The sequence below is a fragment of the Acanthochromis polyacanthus genome, chromosome 15 (genome assembly GCF_021347895.1).
Source record: "Acanthochromis polyacanthus isolate Apoly-LR-REF ecotype Palm Island chromosome 15, KAUST_Apoly_ChrSc, whole genome shotgun sequence".
Taxonomy (NCBI): Eukaryota; Metazoa; Chordata; class Actinopteri; family Pomacentridae; genus Acanthochromis; species Acanthochromis polyacanthus.
Window position 1 is genome coordinate 20,449,684 of NC_067127.1, and position 23,543 is coordinate 20,473,226.

General features: G+C 40.0%; 1 protein-coding gene across 1 annotated transcript; it reads right to left on the reverse strand.

The window, feature by feature from the left end:
• Positions 1 to 1,114: 1,114 nt before the first annotated feature.
• chchd1 (coiled-coil-helix-coiled-coil-helix domain containing 1) lies at positions 1,115 to 14,411 on the reverse strand. The gene is made up of 3 exons (XM_051960115.1): positions 14,067 to 14,411; positions 7,109 to 7,227; positions 1,115 to 5,268 (listed from the first exon to the last, which is right to left on the reverse strand). Exons 1-3 carry the CDS (start codon positions 14,203 to 14,205, stop codon positions 5,158 to 5,160), a joined length of 369 nt encoding a protein of 122 aa, XP_051816075.1. The 5' UTR covers positions 14,206 to 14,411; the 3' UTR covers positions 1,115 to 5,157.
• Positions 14,412 to 23,543: the final 9,132 nt, after the last annotated feature.

A 23,543-nucleotide genomic window follows, 5' to 3' on the forward strand; every position in this document is an offset into this window, starting at 1 on the left:
TCCAGCACCTGAGATGGTTTTCAAAGAGAATCACCGAGTAGCTTTATGTGTTGTTAGATGTTGGCACAGACAATAAGGGTCATTGCAGGTCTGCTGAAGTTTTTAAAATTTGTTTAAAGGAAGCCAAATAACCTGTTCTGAATAACAAGTAAATGAACCACAGAATTTTTATATCCCTTATTAATGCCCTTAGTGCAATGTGAAGCTAAAGGTTGTAGTAGAGTCATGTGTAGGTATTACTTGATATCTTGTGTATCTACTTAATGGGTCAACATTTGGATGAAATATCTGAAGTCCTGAACTGTGTCTTCCACCCCAAAGTATGAAAGTGTTGGACAGAATAGACGACATGCTAGTTGTTTTGTATTCTTGGGATTTGTTGCTGTAGTATTTCTTCTTACTTTTAGTGGCGATTAATTTCCATGTGTAGCTGCTCTGCTGTATCTCCGAATATGTTTAATATTGTACTTTCATTAAGTTGTTGGGCTTAGGATAGAATGAATAGTCAGAATTAAAGCTTCAGTAGCCAAGATACACTGATGAGTCAAGTTCCAAAATACTGTTTTCATCACTTGATCAAATGTCTCCAACTCCATTCCTCCAGTGTGTAATCCAGGCTTTCTGTTAGAAACTTGTAGACTTCAAGTCTAAAGTGCAGTGACTACTTCTATTTCCACTTATGTGAGTGCTGAATTTCAGTTTAATTACATTATTTTCCTAACTTAGGCTAGTGTTTTCATAGATAATAAGGTAAAAGGAAAACTTATTCCATTTGGTGTCAGGCAGCGAATGAGAAACTGGAAGACGTGTAACAGTAAGTGATTGCTGCAGACTATGGAGAACGTTCTTCTGCAGTCTAATTATTTAGGAGGAAATGATAAGCAGGGTGGGGAAATGGTTCTGTATAATGCCCAACAGATAAACAAGGACGCAGCAGACATGGCAGTCTGACAATGGTGGGTGCAAACATAGCACAAGATCCTTCCTGCCCTTGCAACAAAACACGAACACAACTCCACACGAAACAAGTTTAGCCACAGACAGTTTAACCAGGGAATGTAAGAAAGAATTAAAAGGGGAGAGCAGTCACTGAAAAGGGATAACACATCAAAGGAACAGTTCAACCAGTCTTTTTATTGTTTTTTTTGGGTGTACAGAGGGTGGTTAAGATAGTCTTTTGTAATAGAAAAGACTCCTGTCTGATCACACAGATCTGATCTATTCAGCTGGCAAAGGCTGCTTCAGGTAAGTCAACAGCAACATAGTGCTACTGCCATATATACTCAGGTATTCAGTATCTGTTACAACAATGACCCATCATTACAGGTGAATATCCTCCGTTCTAAATTATTGAATTAAAGTGTGTACATAAGTGTTGGCAGGAAATTGTACCTTTGAGTTATTACGATCGTTGTATTTTATATAAAGACCGATCAGGCATAGCATTATGACCATTTGCCTAATATTGTGTTGGTCCCCATTATGCTACTATAACTCCTGTGAGTCAGTGGTTCACGGACACAGGACCTCTGGGGATGTCCTGCGGCACCAGGATGGTGGCAGTGAATTCTGTGGGTCCTATGGGTTGCAGGGTAGGACCTACCTAGATCTGACTTATCCAGGAAAACATCCCACAGAGGCTCAGTAAGATTTAGATTTGGTGAATGTGGAACTCAGGTGAACACCTTAGCTCTGTCTGAGCAGTTTTTGTGGTCTGTCGGGGTGCATTGTCCTGCTAAGGGTGTTAACTGGCATCAAGGACTGCTGTTGTCATGGGAGGGTTGAGGGGTTGCTTGACCTGCAGTTTAGGCGGGTGGTACACATCAAACATCCACATGAAAGTCAGGACTCAAGGTTTCCCAGCATAATATTGCATTATGACAAGATGATGAATGTTATTCACTTCACATTGTCATAATGTTGTGTCAGATCAGTGCATAGTTAAATTATATCATATACACTGAACAGCCTAAACATTATGACCACTGACAGGTGAAGTAAATAACGTTGATCATATTGGCACTATGCGGTGTTCTGCCGGAAAACCTTGGATTTTGGCGCCCATGTTGATGAGACTTGGACACCCAAATAAACATTGTCCCAGAACAAGCTCACTCCTTCATGCAAATAACAATCCTAAATGTCATTGGCCTACCCCTGCAGTAAAATGCACCCCCACCACAAAACATCTTGGGGAACATGACAATCGCCCAAGATGTTGATTTGACCTCCAAACTTCTGAGATCCTTCTCTGATCAAGAATCAACAGGATGCAGTGGATCAAGTTTGACTCACAGAGGCCCCACAGCACAACCCAGAGTACCCAAAGGATTCACTGCCAACATCCTGGTGCCAGACCCCATAGGACACCCTGAGAGGTCCTCTGGTCCAGGCCCAATGGTTCAGAGCATTTTTAACCACACAAGGGGGACCAACACGATATTAAGCAGGTGGTGATAATGTCATGCTTGATCAGTGTATATTGCATTTACTCAGGTCATGATGTAGCAGATGCCAGTGTCATCTCCTGTACCATACCCGTGTTACTGCATGTTTCAGCATATCCGCTAAAAATGTTTTAGAAATTTACTACCTGAAAAAACAATCATGATGCATTCCAAGGTAAGAGCTGTAAGTTTTTTTTTTTAAAGCATCACTCTATACATTTTACAGATTTATTTTTTGGCTATAAGGAGAGTAGTTGAGCCTTTAAAAGCAGTTATGTATTTCTTATGTGGCTGTGCGATAGCTTTGTCAGTCAGGGGAAATAACCTGCCGCTCAAGAGGCACAACACCTAAAGCATTTTGCATGAAGTAGTTCTTTAAATGCTGCCACTTAGCATCTATAACTCTATAGCTAGCTAGTGTCAGGAAAATTCTTCAGTGGAGTCCTCATTTCTCCAAGTAAATACTCGTCGTCTCTCAAGTCAAAGCAAAGTTGTAGTTGTGCAAGGAATCATTTGAACAGAGTCTGAACGAGTGACTGCAATAGGTGGAAACAGTTAAACAAGTTACATTGGTATGATCAGTTTCTGAGCAGCCAGTTTCAACCGGCTGCTTGCAGGATCGACTTGTGATATTTTCATGGTCAAAGGTCATGGAAATTTACTGTGTACACTGGGTTATAGAGTTCACAGTCACATAGTTATACAGTAGCTTGAAATCATAAAGAGCATTTGATCATAAAATAATTATAATTTTATAACATTTCAATCCTGTTTGTGATTCATATGGTCTTTTCCAAACAGATGTTTTCACATGCAGATGCAGAACCCCAGTGACAGATGTCAATATGAGGAAAACCCATCCGCATCGTCCTGCTTCCTCAGCAACGTCTCATTACACTGGAAAAAAATGCCCCTTTCAAAACAAGAAAAAAAACTTATTTCAAGGAACTTTTACCTTGAAATAAGTCAAAAAAAATCTGCCAGTAGAACAAGTGAAAAACGGCTCGGTAAGATTTCTTGAAATAAGATATTTAGAATTCTGAGATCTCAACATTAGCTGGGAAAACTTATTTTAAGCTGTATTTTACCAGGATTGTTAAGCTTTGGTGTCTTAAAATAAGCCAGATGTGCTTTAAAAAAACAGCAGTTTTTCACTCAAAAATAGATTTTTCTGTAAAAAAAAATCTGTAAAAAAAAATTGCCCCAAATTTCTGAAAATTTGCAAAACCTTCAAGAAGAAAATTCCAATAATTCCTTAAAAATTTCCCTTCAAAGTTTTTTTTTCCACATAAAACAAATTTGGCAAAAATATTTTGTAAATTAATATCTTGTAAATATTTTCAAAAAATGAGGAAAAATATCTGAAGTAATTACATATATATCAGTAAAACCTCTAATATTTTCTTTAAAAACATTCACATAAAAATCAACCAAAATCCAGTGAAATTTGCTGGATTTTGGTTGATTTTTATGTGAATGTTCTTAAACATTTTTAACATTTTTTTTTCCCACCAAAAAATGTTCAAAGATTTCCCAAAACTGTTGAAAATGTGGACATCAGAAGTTTCACTGTGAATATGTATATATATTTTCACATTTTCAAACTTTAAAACGGGTCAGTTTTGACCTGTAGTACAACATGAGGATTATATTTTGAGTTTTCTTGGAAAATTCAACTCAAGAATTTCAAGATTGTTTGACTTAGCAAGACATTTCATCTCGCTGAAATGTCACTTGTAAAGTGAATTTATCTTAAATCAAGTGGGATGAGACATTTTGACTAAAAATAAGACAAACAGAAAAAGATTTAGTTTTTGCAGTGCACAGAGCGTATCAGCATCTCAGAAGGGGAGAGAAAGCATAAAAAACAAGCATAGGCTATACGTTGAGCAAAACAGGGTAAAGTAAAGCTGCACTATTGATCAAACTGCAGTTTTTGAATGCAACTGTCTTGTTTTTTGTAGCTGTTGGCAGCTCCATTACATTTCCGTTCTTATGTGTACCACGGGACGATGCCTACATAAACAGCACTCAGAAATCCTCTCATTTTGTAGACAGTGTGACCACACTAAAGACACAAACATAGGGCACAATCAGAGAAAGAAACTAAAGAATAAAGCATTCAGGAATGTCTTTATTAACCAAACTGGGCTTAGTTTATTGGTAATCTGTGTCAGGCTGTCTAGCTGTTGCACTGATTTTATTCCTACATGTGTTCACTAATCCTAACTTCCACAGAAATGACAAGGCATTTAGTGGTCAGTTGTAATAGGAACCCTCTGGCCAGGAACCATGAAACCCAAGTAGAAGAATTCCAACACATCCACTCATAAAATCTCTGCACTGAAGGGAGATGAAGGGAAAGTTCCTGATGCTTCAAACTGTAAAAAACATTGTGCTTTAAATACGAAGAGTGCATTGTAGGACACTAGTCAGAAATAAGAGTGGCTAAATAACAACAGGAAACCAAAGACTGCATACTAAAAGAGTGAAGTGTTTGTGCTGAAGTCACCGTTTTCAGTAGTCTACTCCATGCTTTATTTAGTTTTTAATGAAATATATACAGCACCACATTATGGAATCACACAATAGTTGACAACTGTGAACACTGTAACATGATGAAAGCCAGTTCCAAAACTCAGTCCAGAGGCTTCTCTGTTATTCTGCATATTTCCAGTCTGTATAGCAAATGGGTTCAACAGTTTGTTTCTCAGATCTCATATCTCTGGTTAGGGAATCTCTTTAGCAGGACTGTGGCTTGTTTTGATGGCAGACGTCCACCCTGGAGGTTGCTCTGTCCTGATTTATTCTTCAGAGCTGCCTGTAAAGGATCAAGAGCTTTTGTTACAAAGACATTTTAATAAATGATGCATTTTTTTTTAATAAGAGGACACATTGGCAGCCCAGAATGGTCTCATGTCTACTCCAAGCAGAAGCGCAGAACGAGGTCAGGAATGACGTGTAAATGATGAGGTGAGAGGTAGATAGTCTTGGTCAGTCCATCTTCAGTTTTCTGTTCTGAACACACAATTTGTCATTTCTTCTTTGACATTTTCCCAAGACTTCCTAAGACCAGGGCAGAGATTTTGGATTGCTCTCTACAGTTAAGCCAGTCTTCATTCTACTCTTAGATTATTCTAATGCAAATATATACCCGAATATTCGGATCCATTCGTGTAGTTCGTGCGGGCGCGGCAGCGGAGACGCCCCAAATAGTCGGATCCGTTCGTCTGGTCTCCCGGGTCCGCATTTTGCTCTCGTTTAGTCTTTAGTTAAACTGAAGAATTCCCAAACACCGGTCTTCAGCATCTTGTCTTGTGTTTATGCAACGAAGTGAAGCGTGACTTCAGAGTCGGCAGCCACCAGGCCATTCGGGTGGTGTTTACAAACACGAATGGAGGAGCCGAGATGAGCCGAAGGCGCAGGGAAGAGACGAGCTCCGAATATTTCCGTCTGGGGGGAGGAGGGGGTGATCACATCGACATGTGTACATGTTATAGACATATGTGTATATGTTTATGTGATCACAGGACGAGATGAGCTGATGTGGGCAGAAGGCGGAGGGAGGACAGTAACGCTGCATATTCTTTCCGCCTTGTGACATCCGACCGGGGGGGGGGTATTCGGATAACAAATTAATATCCGGATAGTGCCGTAGCGAACGAATATTCGGGTCCAGCCCTAGTTTAAATGTGTAAATTAAGGAGCACCAACAGTGGTCTGCTTTGTTTTGTTGTAATAGTTGTCATTGACGGGGAAAAGGAGAATAGACAGAAAAAGAACTTGTTGGCGATTAAAATATGTCATCCAACCGTGATGTTTAGAGAGAAACATCATGAGTGAGGATTTTGCTGATGTCAGCCTCTGTTTTGTTATAGATCTTGCTTTTATTCCACTGCCAGGTACCATGCTAGTCAGCTAATGCTAGCTTCCTAATGTTAGTCTGGCAGCTAGCTTTAAAGGCATTAGAGGAGATTTAATTTCCTACGACTTTGAACGTAGCATGCGCATGCGCACATACAACCGCTCCCTCACCCCCCTCTAACCCATCTAACCTCCCCCCTCTTAACATTTACGAAGAAACGCCCCCCTCCTGAACCTTGCGTAGCACTCGTGAGGTTGTCTTTTACGGCTGGGTCCCCCTGGATCTTTATCTGCCATTATGTAAAAAAAGATGAGCAAAACAAGTCGCCAGCTAACTACGAAGCTATACCAAAGCAACGCATACAGAAAACACGTAAGTCCAAGGCGTACGTAATCTACGTAACTAGGCCTGAGCCGGAAGATTTTTGATTGACAGGAAAGGGAGCAAACCAAACGCCTCGGTCCGAGCGCATTGATTGGCTGATGTTTTTCAGGTCCTGCCATGTCCACAGTTTTTTTTTTTTTTTTAATTCTTTTAGAGACCATACACACAAGTCCACTAAAGGTCAGTACATTCATTTTATGTGAATCAGACAAATTAAACAAAAAAACATCCTCCACAATGCCTTTAAGAGGCAAGAACCAATGCATATGTCAGGTTTTTTTTTTACCTAGGCAATGTTCTGCTGGGAACATGGGAACACATACACATATACATAAAAATATACATATATACATCTATGACTCCTCTACTTCTAAGATATGAGGTCTGTGAAGATGTAGAAGCATACACATACCTGAGCCTTGGCTACACAGGCATAGAAGGCATTAGTCTCATCAGAGCACAGACTGTCCACAAAGTTGTTCTGCTTCCAACAGGCCATCATGACTGAAATCTCGGTGATACAGGTAGCCTCTGTGGAGAAAAAAAGCTCATGCTTACTTCTAAATCCAACTAGCATTACACTTAATATATTGAACTACCAGGCACTTAAGTTGTATGAGATGAAGGAATTTGGCGACAAAGACAGAAAACAACACCACATCCTTTTCAATTATTTGAAATGGTGATTAAAAAAATCACCGCTCTTCAATGGCTGTGCTGAAGTTTTCATCTAAACCTGTAGTGTACTAGCCTAGCTGCGCTAGACAACCTACGGCAACGAATTTAATTCTCTGCCAGGGTGGGTCTAGTTACCCTCCATAAGGTTCGAGGTTGGATGCTCCTAAAACTGGCCGGACCAATCACCATGAAGTGTAGAGTCAGAAGGCGGGCGTAACTAAGTGACGACAGAGGCACGACGATTCTGACAGAAACAACCGGCGCACAATAAACAGTTATCTTTCGACTCGGCTTTGGCCACAGCCCTTAAAGATTTGAAGCTAAAATTCAACTTGAAAGATAAACAAAGGACGGCACTGAAGTGTTTCATTGAGAAGAAAGACGTATTTGGACTTATGCCGACGGGATATGGCAAATCCTTAATATACCAGTTGGCTCCGCTGGTTGGGAAGCTAATGGGACTTAGCCACAATCTGCCGGCGCTCTAGGAACTACGTCAGCCTATTCCTTGCGCTGATTGGTTGTATACCTACCCAATTGCTGCAGAGTGATTTGAAAGACAACCTTTTGGCCCGCCTCCCTCCCTGTCCAGCGTTCCTAGACCCTTGTGTCTTAAGAGCTGGGTCTAGCGCGGCTAGGCAAGTAGTTTACTGCATTACAAACGCAAAAAAAAAAAAATGTCAGGAAAAAATTGTTAAGTCTCAATTATACTTTCTTGCAGAAGTGAACATGACAGGACTGGATGTGTGGTTGATATTATAATATTTTTCAGTGCACTTGGTGGTCTCCACTCCATATGAGTAAATCAGAATCTACTAAAAACATGCACACTACTGCCACTATAGGGTAGTTGTATAGACACAAATTTTACGAATCCACACAGATGTCCAAAGAGAAATCCACGTGGAATCTTGCAAGCTTGAGCGGATGATGAAATTTACATTATGTAGACCCTAGTGGACCCTCAGTGGACATGGAATGGATTAAGACCAGTTCTGGGTTTTCACATCCCTGTATATTACTCACTGATGCAGACTTTAAAATGCAGGCTGCTTACATAAATGTAGTTCCATGTCAGCTGTCTGTATTGTCCCTCGTGTCAAACACAGGGGCTGGTTGGGACTTGTTTGTCTCTATGTGTAGCCCTGTGACAGACTGGAGACCTGTCCAGGAGTTTCCTACCTTCATCCTAAGTCAGCTGGGATAGACTCCAGCTCCCCCGCTACCTTAATGTGGATTGAGTGGTGTATAGACGATGGATGGATGGATGGAACGTGGTGCTACAGGCCAGTTTGTAAGCAGCTGCTGTATCCTGTAAGACAGTGTTCATGTGTTTTTTCCTGAGGTATGTCAACCACAGTGGGCGGACTTGGCACAGGACTTTGGAAAATTTACTTTCCACTGTCTTTGGGCTCCTTTGATGGAAATCATGCAGCCACAAATCAAAGCACCTCCAAAGTCTAGCAGCAACCGTCCCATTTCCGGTTCATTAATGATAATGTTCTGAAGGGGTGGATGACAAAAGAGTCTCCTTGTACAGTGTCATGTCAAACTAGAGTTGTAAATTGTGGATCCAAGAAGAGGTGCTTAAAACCTGCATTAATAAAACAGAGAATCCACTTTCAAACAGAGAGCAAGCCAAAACAAACCACTCTGTAATCAGCCCGAGTGCGACACAGACCATAAAAAAGGACGGACTGTGTCAAAGTAAAAGCGGACCTGCAGTGAAAGCACTGTGCTGACCTCCTCAGTAGTCAAAACATTTCTTTACTGCTGCTTATTGAGACACAGAAAGATATCTCTCCCCTTCTGGGGCCCTTAAAACTCTGTATGAAAACACTACGATATCAAGCATACACTGAAACATTTGTAAAAACCTTCATATATACTGCACTTGTAAGAGTACCAAACTGCACTTTACGTAAAACATACATCTCATTAGGTCTTGTGCTCTTCAGTAAATTCTGTATCTGTGATGAAGCTGCTTTTCTGTCAAAGCTTTGTGTATTTACAGTACCTTGTGAAAGTATTCGGCCCCCTTGAACTTTTCAACCTTTCGCCACATTTCAGGCTTTAAACATAAAGATATAAAATTTTAATTTTTTGTCAAGAATCAACAACAAGTGGGACACAATCGTGAAGTGGAACGAAATGTATTGGATATTTTAAACTTTTTTAACAAATAAAAACCTGAAAAGTGGGGCGTGCAATATTATTCGGCCCCCTTGCATTAATACTTTGTAGCGCCACCTTTTGCTGCAATTACAGCTGCAAGTCGCTTGGGGTATGTCTCTATCAGTTTTGCACATCGAGAGACTGAAATTCTTGCCCATTCTTCCTTGCAAAACAGCTCGAGCTCAGTGAGGTTGGATGGAGAGCGTTTGTGAACAGCAGTCTTCAGCTCTGCCCACAGATTCTCGATTGGATTCAGGTCTGGACTTTGACTCTGCCATTCTAACACCTGGATACGTTTATTTGTGAACCATTCCATTGTAGATTTGGCTTTATGTTTTGGATCATTGTCCTGTTGGAAGATAAATCTCCGTCCCAGTCTCAGGTCTTTTGCAGACTCCAACAGGTTTTCTTCCAGAATGCTCCTGTATTTGGCTCCATTCATCTTCCCATCCATTTTAACCATCTTCCCTGTCCCTGCTGAAGAAAAGCAGGCCCAAACCATGAGGCTGCCACCACGTTTGACAGTGGGGATGGTGTGTTCAGGGTGATGAGCTGTGTTGCTTTTACACCAAACATATAGTTTTGCATTGTGGCCAAAAAGTTCCATTTTGGTTTCATCTGACCAGAGCACCTTCTTCCACATGTTTGGTGTGTCTCCCAGGTGTCTTGTGGCAAACTTCAAACGAGACTTTTTATGGATATCTTTGAGAAATGGCTTTCTTCTTGCCACTCTTCCATAAAGGCCAGATTTGTGCAGTGTACAACTGATTGTTGTCCTATGGACAGACTCTCCCACCTCAGCTGTAGATCTCTGCAGTTCATCCAGAGTGATCATGGGCCTCTTGGCTGCATCTCTGATCAGTCTTCTCCTTGTTCCAGGTGAAAGTTTAGAGGGACGGCCGGGTCTTGGTAGATTTGCAATGGTCTGATACTCCTTCCATTTCAATATGATTGCTTGCACAGTGCTCCTTGAGATGTTTAAAGCTTGGGAAATCTTTTTGTATCCAAATCCGGCTTTAAACTTCTCCACAACAGTATCTCGGACCTGCCTGGTGTGTTCCTTGGTCTTCATGATGCTCTCTGCACTTTAAACAGAACCCTGAGACTATCACAGAGCAGGTGCATTTATACAGAGACTTGATTACACACAGGTGGATTCTATTTATCATCATCAGTCATTTAGGACAACATTGGATCATTCAGAGATCCTCACTGAACTTCTGGAGTGAGTTTGCTGCACTGAAAGTAAAGGGGCCGAATAATATTGCACGCCCCATTTTTCAGGTTTTTATTTGTTAAAAAAGTTTAAAACATCCAATAAATTTCATTCCACTTCACGATTGTGTCCCAATTGTTGATTCTTGACAAAAAATTAAAATTTTATATCTTTATGTTTGAAGCCTGAAATGTGGCGAAAGGTTGAAAAGTTCAAGGGGGCCGAATACTTTCACAAGGCACTGTATCTCTTACACCATGTTTCCATGTAAGACAGGACTCATTAACAAGTCTTCCATGCAGTGAATGAGGAGCGGTAGTAAAAGTGCTGTCCTGAAGGGCACAGCAGCAGAATAAGACACCGTTAACTCGCCTGTTTGAGGCCTGTGGAGACCATATGTGGAGCTGAGTCGTCTACAGAGACCAGAGAGGCAGTTTGTAAGACAGCAAACCTTTTAACAATGCTTTTAATGTCCATGTGTGCGGACTGGTTTGTTTATGTTTCCCACATCTGCTGATTGTGACTGTATTTGTTAATGTTATACTTGTTGTTATTTTGGTTATTTATTAAGGGAATTTGAAGTGTTTCAGAGTTAGCTAATGTTAAAATACAAGAAATGTTCGAATGCAGTAAAATACACACATTACCTGATGTTGAGCTAAAGAATAACAGCACTGAATAGCTATTTGCATTTTATGTGTAATTAAAGTGACTAAAGCCTTTAACCAGGTATTACAATATATATATAAAAGGTGTAGTTTTTACTGGTTACCTGTTAATATTTATGTAACGTTTGTTTGCAACACTAGACACAGTATATGGTAGGATTTACAATATTGTTCCCTTTCTGTGATTTCTTTATTTCATCCAAACAGTTTCCACCTAACGCCTGACTCCTAAGTCGTGGCAAGTGAAACTTCTGGAACAAATGGAAATGCCAAACTCAACAGCTGAACCTAATAAAAGAGGAAAAAGCTGTTGAATTCAGTTTAAAAAAATCTAAGCTGATGGATCAGTCTCTGTCACCTCTTTCTTCAACACAACCATTTGCTTTGAGCATGATTTCTTTTTGCTTGTGGTGCATTCAATCTGCATGGTGACTCTTGTGGACTTGGATAGAGGACTAAATTTAAATCTTGTTGTGGTCTTACTAAAACATACACCGACCCTGGAGTGAGGTGTGAGGAGCTGCAATGTCGATCACCTACAGCAAACGTAAATTAACGAATTATAGGACACACTTTTAAAGCTCATAGATAACGTATTCTTTTAGCTAAACAGTCAAGGAATGTAACTAAATACATTTAATTGCCCCCTGGGGACAAATAAAGTTTTCTGAATCTGAATTTTCTTAACTTACTAACTTTTATGTGAAGTCTACTTTTAGCTTTAATTAGTTCTAGTGTTCTATCTAGTACTATGTCCTGTTTATTTTATATCTTCTCTCTTACTTTATTTTAATTGTAGCTGCCTGGTTCTTTGGTGTGATGTTACCTTTAATTCTCTAACTTTTTTTATCTTTATTTTCAAACTTTCAACCTTCAGTCTTATTCTTTCATTTTCAACCTGCCTAGTTCCTTTGAAATGTGTGCTAATCTAGCTAATTATTCTTTTAATTTATCATTCTCATTGTTTATTTTATTTGACTACTCTGCGTTGTCTGCTTATGTCTTGCTTGATTTTCTGTGTTTGGACTGTTAAAGCACCTTCTGAACACTATTCTTAAGGGTGCTATATAAACACTGTATTATACTTAACTACTGCAATATAAGGTAGCTCTTTTTAGTGGAGTAGAAGTAGTGTGGAGCATGAAAGGAAAAAAAATTAAAACTAAGTTCTCATATTTTTTTAATGTTATGTAGGGTCAAATCATGATATGATATATAATGAAAGCCTCATATGGTAACAACACGAATCAACCTGAAACACGACGGCAGACAAAATCATCTGGACCTCTCTTCCATCCATCCAGGATGTTGTACACCAGTGCTGTCTCAGCAGAGCCCACAATATTATGAAACACCATCATCATGGTCTGTTCTCCCTGCTCCCCTCTGGGAGGAGCTTCTGCAGCATCAGAGCGAGAACAGCCAGGTTCTGCAACAGTTTCATGCCCCAAGCCATCAGACTCCTCAATTCCCAATATTCCTTCTGGGCAGGGGCACCCACAGCTCACTGTGAAATATAACGGCTAGTACACTTCATTTTTTATTATTTGGGCTGGTACACTTCATGTTTCTCTTCGTGCAATATCACTCTGTGCGATACTGCTGCTGCATTTCACTGTGCAGTAAATGTGTGCATATATATGTTTATGTGTGTATATATACACAGTGTCCCAAAAAAATTGACATCATTTGAGATGTCCATATTGGAGTGACAACATGGTCAGGAGAAATGATACTGAATAGGATTCATTTTGGACATAAAATGCTTTATTCTACAAATGAAATGAAAAATTCTGGGGATGGTAATTTGTCCACATAATTGGTAATTCCATCCATTCATTATCTACACACCGCTTAATCCTCATTAGGGTCGGGGAGAGGCTGGAGTTTATCCCAGCTGACTTGGGGTGAAGGAAGTAGACACCCTGGACAGCTTATAATTTGTAATTGCCACGTCCAAATCTGCTTTCCTGTTGGCTCTTGTTTATGAAATATTCTAACAAATTCACGTTATGCTTTCACATTTGACTGAGTTTGGGCATACTTCAATACACAGAATGCCTTTTCTATTGCAGTAAATGGCATGTCTATTCCTGAAAACAGAAAAATAATAAAAATGATTACACTGTTTTTAAGCAAAAAGAGCAAACAAATTTTAAACACATTACTAGGTGATGAAATGATGACAATTTTTTGGGAGACCCTGTATATATAGTCTTACATGTATATATTTTGAATATTTTTTACACTCTATTTCGAAAATGTTTTGTTCTTGTTTCTTACCACTCCGATGGCAAATTTTTTGCATTGAAATCTAATTCTCAATGTTCACCATCTAATGTATGGTTTGTTTGACTATTCGAAACTATTCTATTCAAAGCAAGTTGTGATCAGTATCACACGCTTTACGTCGTGTTCCTCTGTGTACATGAGATGTGATACATGTACCATAAACTGATATTGGATACTGATATGCGTCACGACATAAACACAGTGCTGTACTCCTTCATGTAAACACAGCGTTACATATCCGGTGTGTGGGGGGGATTTCCAGACCTCAGTAAGGAGCATCGTGTTTGTGTCTCTGCTGCTGACCTGAGGGAAGCATGCAAACACTCAGTCTTCCTTCTTACCTCTATTCTTGAGGTTGCGGTTGGATACAGAATCTCCCAGAGCCAGAGCCCTGCTGGGTTTCAGCACCGGTTTCCCGTTCTGTCGGCTCAGCAGCCTGCTGACCTTCTCCTGGAACGCGACGCCTCCCTGAGTCGCCATTTCTCTGAGCGTTTAACAACTCTGCTAATCGGCGCAAAGAGCTGCTGCTGAACTGGGCTAATAAATAAACCCTTGTAAAAGACAAGTGAGCAAAAAATAAGCCAAAACAACAAACACGCGAGCCTCTATGCTTCAGTACCTCATTTCTTTACTGCGATATCGTGTGCAGCGCCATGTTTGCCGTAAGAAGCGAGTCGGTGTCGTAAATTCAGGGGCTGTCGTAATCCTCAGTAGTCAAATACAAATACGGCCAAAAAGATTCTTTCCCGCTGCTTGTTGAGATGCAAAAAGATCTCTCTCCCTCTTTGAGGCCCTTAACCCCTTCAGACCTGTTTTTTCTGCTGAGCAATAATAATAATTAATTAAAAAATATTAATAATAATAATTAATCCATTTGATTTTTACTCCTCTCCAATATACAGGGTGGGCCATACGTTTCCATACATAGGAAAAATAAACATTTTACGTTGGACAACCGTTTTTATTTGTATAATGCGCTCTATATGATTACCATTGTTTCGAAAACACATTAATACGTGTTTTTCACTGTTGATGAACTTGCATTAGCACAGTTGAAGTTTTTCTTGTATTGGCGTTGGTGATGTGTTCCTTGAGATGATTTATGTCTCATATCTTCACCTGATACATCATGGCCTTCAAGTGCCCCAAAAGATAGCGTCAAACACATCTTCAAGGGTCTCTGAAACACACAACAATATACACTGTACATTTTCCTATGTATGGAAACTTATGGCCCACCCTGTAGAAATACAAGGACAAAAAGACATTTTGTCAAGTCAGTTTAAATATATCTTTCCATGTCCATGACAATGGATTATTGCCATAATAACTAAAAAAATATACAACCTTCAGGCAGTTTGAATCTAACAGTCATTGCTGAAATATGGACAATAACAGAAAACCCATGGCCAGCAGTGAAGAGAAGGTCCCAAACACAGACAAAGGCTTTGTTTGCTTATTCAACCAACTGTGAGAAGATGTAACAGGTATATGAAAGTAATCTGCAGGTGATGATGAAGGCAGTGATGAAGAGGTAGAAACATAAGCGAGCAGTGAGCAGGAAGCAGCTGTGTAGGAGCCATAAATTAGGAAGAATTTAAATAGAAGAAGATTAGAAATTACATAAATCAGCAGTGTAGATTAAGTTGAGTTGAACTGTTTGTAGGCTAGTAGTGTTTGGCAGAGTTCTCTTATGGTTTTGGGGTAGAAGCTGTTTTTTAGTCTGTTTGTTAATGATTTGATGGACCTGAAGCCTCTGCCTGAGGGTTGTGGGTCAAATAGATGGTGTCCACGATGGCATTGGACCATCAGAATGTTTGTTGTTCTGTTTACATTGAACAGGCATTAACATTATGACCACTTGCCTAGTACTGTGTTCATTCCTCTTTTTGCAGCCAAAACAGCCCTGACTAATCGAGTCATGGCCTCCACTAGACCCCTGTAGGTGTGCTGTGGTATACAGCAGATCCTTTAAGTCCTGTAACTTGCGAAGTGGGGCATCCATGGATCAGACTTGTTTGTCCAGCACATCCCACAAATGCTTGATTGGATTGAGATCTGGGGAAATGGAGGTCAAGTCAACACCTCAAACTCGTTGTTGTGCTCTTCAAACCATTCCTGAACCATTTTTGCTTTGCAGCATGACGCATTATCCTGCCGAAAGAAGCCACATCCATTAGAGAATACCATTTCCATCAAAGGGTGTACATGGTCGCAACAGAGCTTAGGTAGGTGCTACGTACTTATTTTAATCATTTTCTACATTTTAGATTAATACTGAAGACATCAAAAACTATGAAAGAATACATATATAATTATGTGGTAAGCAAAAATATTAAACAAATCAGAGTATATTTTAGATTTTAGATTCTTTAAAGTAGACCCCCCTTTACTTTGATGACAGCTTTGCACACTCTTGGTCTTCTCTGTGTCAACTTCATGAGGTAGTCTCCTTGAATTGTTTTCCAACAGTATTAAAGGACTTCCCAGAGGTGCTGAGCACTTGTTGGCTGCTTTTCATTTGGACTCCACTGTGCATGAAAACCAAATTTCACAAAGGACTTCCCTGAAGGAGCTTAGAGTAAACCAAATTTTCAACAATATGACATTAAGTGCCTAAAGCAGAAGGATGAACAGCTCATGACAGACATAGATTCATTCCTTATTACAAACCAAATGATGCCATATCAGTGGTTGTCATTCATTTCAGATCACTACTATTGCATAGAGTTAGTCAGTGCTACCAGTGACAATGATAAGGGAAGGCTCTCTAAGTCCTCTGCACTGTGTTCCTCTGGCACTTGGCCTATGTGAATGTCAGGGAGAATGCAAGGCAAGTCTTAACATCTGCCTGTTTCTAAGGGCATGTTCAGTGTGGATGCACCGTCAGCAAAATCTAGTTGATGCCAGGTCAAACGAGCTCAGGATCAGCTCTATAGCACCAGCCTTCAGAGGAGATCACACCCACCATTTTTCATCTCGTGAACTCTTCAATCTGAAACAGATTTGTGGAAAAAAATAATTTCAAAACACACAAAGGTAAAGGTCACAGTCATCTTAGTAACAGGATGGCTGCACTTATGTCCAATACTACATTTGTATGATGTGGCATTTGTGAGCAAATGATGAATGCCCTGGGGAAATGTCAGGCTTATCGTCTGTTCAGGATTCCACTATGTTCACAAGCTAGTCTGTTACAGCGTCTGTACGCTGTAAGCTGTTCAACAGGGTGGAGTGAATGTTTAGCATTTTCTCAACTTTTTCTATGAAAACAGACACCTGAAAACAACTCCATGAGAGCAGTGAAAGCAAACTAGCTGCAAAGATGTGGATGGCCCACCCAGAAAATGGGCTAAAACTCAGTATTAAACTCTGTGAAGGTGACAAAAACTGATGATTTAGGGTTCATCGCTATTAGAAAGCTCTTCCACATTGTCACTCTGTCTTCATATTGTCATTTTATCTATTTTAATAGAAATACAGATAATAGCTGTTTTAATTAGACAGATATTTGCATCAAATGTCCATAATAAAGGAGTTCATACCAAGTAGTGTGTTCTTCTAACACGCATGCACACACACACTATAAATAAAAACTGTTTGATTTACAGACTGTTTCACCTTCTGTCTCAAAGTTTCCAGAGACATATGGCTCATCTGGGTGGTATGTTCCTGCCACAGTCTGCCTGGAAGCTATCAGGGGTTCTCTGTGTCTCTGCACGTTCATCCAGTGATTGGATGCTTCTATCTCACTCCCATCCAGACATCAGTACGACACACGGTACATTAAACTTTTTTTTTTAATCATGACATGTATGTGCAAAACTTCAACGTGTGGCAAACCTTTAATCTTGATAAGCTCAACAACAGTGGGAGAAAGGAAAGACAGGAGCCTAATGAACTTTTAACCTACACACACACACACACACACACACACACACACACACACACACACACACACACACACACACACACACACACACACACTCATGGGAAACATTAAAAAAACAATAGAAGTCCAGTTAAACAGTCTTCTGTGAGCACTGAAGTGGGCTGAATCCTGCTGACCGTGTTTAAGCATTCCTTTAATCCTCCTGTTGTCTTCATTTACGGGCACCAAAAAATATTGTTTCCTTGTCTGAAAAAATCCAAAAATTCAACAAAAAATTCCCAAAAACTTCTGAATATTTGCAAAATTTTCAGGAAGAAAATTCCAATATTTCGTTAAAAATTTCCTTTAAAAATTTTATTTTAAAAAATCTAAAAAATATCCCCCAAATTTGGCAAGAAAAATCTTGTAAATGCTTTATTAAAAATAGTAAAAATCTTCCCAAAATATCCTAAAAATATCTAAAGTGATTACATATATATCAGTAAAACTTTTAATATTTTCTTTAAGAACATTCACAAAAAAATCCAGCAAAATTCACTGGATTTTGGTTGAAACATGAAACATTTTTTTTTCACATTTCCTTTTTCCATCATTTCCCAAAAATGTTGAAAATGTGGACATCAGAAGTTTCACTGTGAAAATATATTATTTTTCCACATTTTCAAACTTTAAAACGGGTCAATTTGACCCGCAGGATGACACGAGGGTTAAAATGTTCTGATGAAGTTGTTGACATTTTGATTCCCAGCACACAAATACACGCTGTCTCATTTTACACTTTGCCACACTAAAAATGCATTCATAGCAAAAATGAATTACACAATGAGGGGGTTTTCCTGGTGAATTTTTCCAAAAGTCATTGCCAAAGTTTTTGATGAAGTTATTTGCTGATGTGTTGTTCCCCCACATTCAGGATATGTCTGTATAATTAGGCCATAGTTTTGGTATTCTTCTTGTAAACAGGTAAAATGATGTGTCTGCCAATGTGTCTGCCAATCACTGCAGAACTATTCTTTTTTTACCACACTAGCAGGCAGGCACAGCTCAGAGCTTATTGTGAGCTTTTAACTGTGTTGAGCGGGATGGTAAATTTTACAATAAAAATATTTGTTTTCCACCAGTTCTTTCTCCTGCCCTTGTTGTGAAGCATGGAGATATGAGATCCCAGAATCAGCCACAAAGGGGAGACTCTTACAGAACAACAGCTAAATAAGGGAACATTGTGATGTTCTAACCTGTGATTTAGGATCAGATTATGCCATAACCTAATGAATGAGTGTGAACTAACCAAGTGTCTATTCTTACATTCTTTAATGTTGAAACAGTGCAGAGGTCAGAAGCGTGACTCACTGTGAAAACTGATGTTTTTGATAGATTTGACTAAAAAGAGGAACTTATGCTTTATGAAATGGGAATGTTTTAGAAAGAGTTTTGACTACTGTAATGAGGTGAGAAGTCATGAGTTAAGTGAACTAGGGTCAAGTGTTCACCGTAAAGATTAAACTCAGAATAGATTGGGTTTTTTTAATAAGTCTGTACACATTGTCCAAAAGATTGCACAATGGGATGCCAGCGACGGTTAGAGGCTGACATCCGCTTTTCCATTTCCTGATCAGGAGCCTGTGCTGAGTTGCAGACAGGAGAGATCGGGGGGGGCAAGATGGGCTGTCTGGACAGTCCAAAACAGATAGTTTCAGTTCCTTAAAAGTGGAGGTGATCATGCGGTCAGTGTATGGGGCAAGTGTGTGAGTTGGGAGGGGGTAAAGATACAGTAAACTATAAATTACATCTGATCGAGATGCAAGTTGGGAGATTGTTGCGGGTATCTGCCTAGGTGCAATCCGGACATTAGTCCGAGCACAGGGGATGATTACCACGTAACTCTGGTTGAGTGGAATAACTTGGTCTGCTGAAGGAAGGACTGTTCTGATGGAATAATGGACTAAAGGAACTGCATCTTATTCGTTGTTAAGGATTACAGGATTGTGGTCGGGACTTGACAATGGACTGATGGAGTATCACTGGATTCTATTATTTCCAGAGGAATAACACCTGAATGGATTAACAAAGTTTTTTTTTTCCTGGCCCAAAACCCCAAAACTGGATTACATGCAGACCTGAAATTTGGACTAACGCTCTCTCCAGCTTCCCCCTGGGTTCCTTGGTGGGCTCAGGTGAGCGGCCGGGTGTGGCCACACCCGCTGTTCTACTCCCTCCAAATTACCGTTACATTAGGTAACACGCATTCCCCTTTTTTCTTAAGAAAGCATAAGACCAGTAGGGATATGGATTAAGGGTGGTTTGAATATTATCTAATGTTTGATTATTTGTCTGATGATTTATTGGCTATGCTTGTGCCCTGCTAAAATATATCAATAAAGTATTATTCTGCAATTAAAGACAACAAATTGCAAGTGCTATTTTCTTTTATTATTTCTTAAATTCTATTTCTATTCTGTATTATCCCTGAATAAATACTTATACATCTAGCTCTTGATGTAATAAGTTAACTTACAGCGTGCATGATAGTAGCAAGGTTCTGAAAGGTTACCTAGTCATAGGGGTCAGGTTGGCCCAGTATAAACATATCCTAGAGGTTGTCTATATGTCCATAATCTCTGAATTAAACCTAGCAACTTAACAAGTGCCAGATCTATGAGAGGAAAAGCTGCCGTTAACAGGTGTATCTGGTGGTTAAATTTAACTATACCGAAGTGGCTACTCGGTTAAATTAATTATCAGAGGAAGTAGGGATAGGCATCTGGATGAAGGCAGTGAGACAGCTAGGCGAATTTTCCTCGTCAACCAGCTTAACAGTTCTGCAGCATCCCTCTGAGTAAGATCTCAGGGGGCAGTAGGACCGGACCCGAAGGATGGAGAGCTGGTCCGGTGATTCCCTAACAGCTGAGTAAGTTAATCAGGGGGTCACTGGCCCTGAGGATCGACACCCTCGAAGTCAGAGCCTGTCTGGTGCTGAAAACTGATTGAGGAATGCCTTTCAGCAACTCAGCTTTTCACTGCTTGGGTTTTTGGTCACCAGCTGGAGCATGACCTTTGACCACCTCTGTCTTCTCTTGTTTGTCTTTAGGCTGGCTAAGCCCTGAAAGTCTTCTGCAAATTTACATATTTACCAGTACAGTCTGTAGGAGGCTAGGCTAGGGTCACAGCTGGGACTTTGGTGACCCTTTCTAATTCATCCCATGATAAACAGAATTTCATTGTATAAATTGGGCATCATATAATAAACAGTTTATATTTTTAACTGACCGCAAACTAAATGTAATTCACCTCAGCTGTATTGGGGAAAAAGACCGATATCTCAAATTGAATCATGCTGCCTTATTGCTTTAATTTAATTTAATATATATAAACACTTAAATAAAATGATTATTTGTGGGGGCTGCATAGTGACTTGGTGGTTAGCGCCATCGCCTTACAATAAGTTGTGTTTTCTCATAGTGAAAATGTATGTAACATGTTTTCCCTTCAAATGTTTTCACTTTAGAAACTCTGACTCTGTGTGAACAAACGCAGCAGTTTGTTGTGCAGAATAACATTTATAATGTCACATCAGAACATTTAAATCTGTTTTTTTGCAGCCTGAAGGTCTGTGTACAATAACCAAAAAAAAGACAGATAGCTCAAATTGAATCATACTGTCTAAACATACAGGCATGTACACATTAATCTGCTGTATGTGTTGCTAAAACTCAACCCACAGCTAGTTTTCACATTAAGCGAAGAGGCTGATGACATTTTTTAGAAGAAGTGTCACGATCTTGGGTTTTGTTTTGATTTTGTGATTCATTCCAGTGTTTTTCTCTTATTCTGTTTTTTGTGTTTGTCTACGTTTAGGTTTCATCTTACTTGTCAGTTATATCCTGTTTTTTGTTAAATTGCCTTTCTTCATATTCTGTTTCCATTTTTACTTCTGTTCGTTGCTCCTCTTTTCCTTCCCTTTGTGATTACCCTCATTAGTTGGGGCTGTGTCTTTGTCTTGCCATTTACATCGCTGTGTATAGAGTCTGGTTTTTCCCTTGTCTTGTGCCAGTTCATCCTGTTTTGTTGCTCATTAACCCTTTGTTTGCTGCCCTGCCTTTTTCTCTCCTGTCTACCCACTGGATTTTCTTCGTCAGTTGTTGGTTTGTACATTTGGTTTTCATATATATAGACTAAAGTGTGTTTTGCAGACTGTAAGCGGGCCTGATAGTTAATGCTGAGCATACACAGTAAATATCTTGAATCTCCCATAAGAATCAGCTACACTGAATGAAGAAAGGCACCGCTGCTGCTGTGTGTATGACTGACTGTCTACTGGAGGTGAATAATTCATTTTGGTAAAGAGTCTGGCGAAAGCAACAGCTGCTATACTATGGAGAGAGACAGGAGGAAGTGTGTGTGTTTGTATCTGTGTGTGTGTTTGCGACTGAGTGTGAGCGTGTGTGTGTGGAGAGGATTCACATCACTCTGCCCTCCTACTGATTGCTGGTCCTGACTCACAGCTGTTACTAAATGGAACAAAACGGAAGGTGTGTGATGGCCAGTCTGAACATGATGGAAGTTTGTGATGAAAGCTCTGCCCAGCACATAAATATTATCAGACAGGAGTAGTTCAGTTCATTATTATAATGCAGTATATCGAATTGTTTAAACTCTGAGAAAATTGTACACAAATCCAAGTTTCCCAGAAGGTAATTGTCCAGAACATGATGTTGCCTCTGCTAGCTTTTCTTCTTCCTATCCTGCTGCTATCTCTCCCTCAGGTAAACAACGCACACATCTCTGGCTATCCATAAAATCAGTTAATTAAAAGACAGACAGTGCACCTTCACTTGGGTTCTATGCCTTTTTGATTGCTGTTTCCGACATAACATTTGTTGCAATCAGAGGGCGTGGCTCTTTTCAGTAAAAGAAACTAAACTGTAAGTTATAAACAGAAAAAAAAACTAATGCTGCTGCATATTTAGCTGTGGCTTAGGAGACTACAGTTAATTTTTGCACATCCTGTCATGGAAATCTTTACCCATCCATCCATTGCCTATACACCACTTAATCCTCTGTAAGGTTGCGGGGGAGCTGGAGCCAGATGACTGGGTTTGAAGGCAGGGGACATTCTGGACAGATGTTGCCATTCATGCAACTGCAGGCATTAAGTTATGGGGAGGATCTCTCAACACCTTTGTGGGGTCATGACTCTGTTGCAGTGCACAAGTCTGATAAAACAGCACGATCTACAAAGAAACTCTTCCTAAGGAGGAAGGCAAATTTCTGATATCTTCTTTATGTGAAAAAACATAGTTGTTTTGTCCTAATAGCCTATCTGCAGGGTAGATGAAGATTTTACACTGTGACAATTTCTATTAGACAGTTTAAAGGAGAACTTCGTTTTTTTTCAACCTGGGGTCTGTTTCCATATGTCATTTCATACATGTGAGTGATGGAGAAATGAATTTTCGACATAGCTCCAGTATTTAGCCAGGCAGTCAGCTTAGCAGCTCAGCTAGCAGCTCAGCTAGCGAAAAGTATGGGGCAAGTGGCCCCCCCGCATCAAAGTCCGCCCTAACGTGCTTTTTTCCCCACACTGACCGGCTCAGATAGTCTCAATGAGTGTCCCACAACATACTAGAGATGAGAAGTGAACGAAAACCTCCACATTACCTGGCGATCGCTCTTTGTTGTGGTCTGTATCCAAATCTCAGGACGCTAGAACGCAAATTTCTTTACGAAATCGCGCGAGAGCTCGCGCCAAAACCGGTGTTTTGGTTAGGGTGGACTTTGACGCGCGGGGGGGGGGCACTTGCCCCATACTTTTCGCTAGCTGAGCTGCTAAGCTGCCTGCCTGGCTAAATACTGGAGCTATGTTGAAAATTCATTTCTCCATCACTCACATGTATGAAATGACATATGAAAACAGACCCCAGGTTGA

Coding starts and splice junctions, on each gene's coding strand:
- chchd1 (XM_051960115.1), bottom strand. CDS start 14,205: ATGGCGACTCAGGGAGGCGTCGCGTTCCAGGAGAAGGTCAGCAGGCTG. Junction 7,228..14,066: donor CCGCAACCTCAAGAATAGAG/GTAAGAAGGAAG, acceptor TTTTCTCCACAG/AGGCTACCTGTATCACCGAG. Junction 5,269..7,108: donor CCTGTGTAGCCAAGGCTCAG/GTATGTGTATGC, acceptor GATCCTTTACAG/GCAGCTCTGAAGAATAAATC.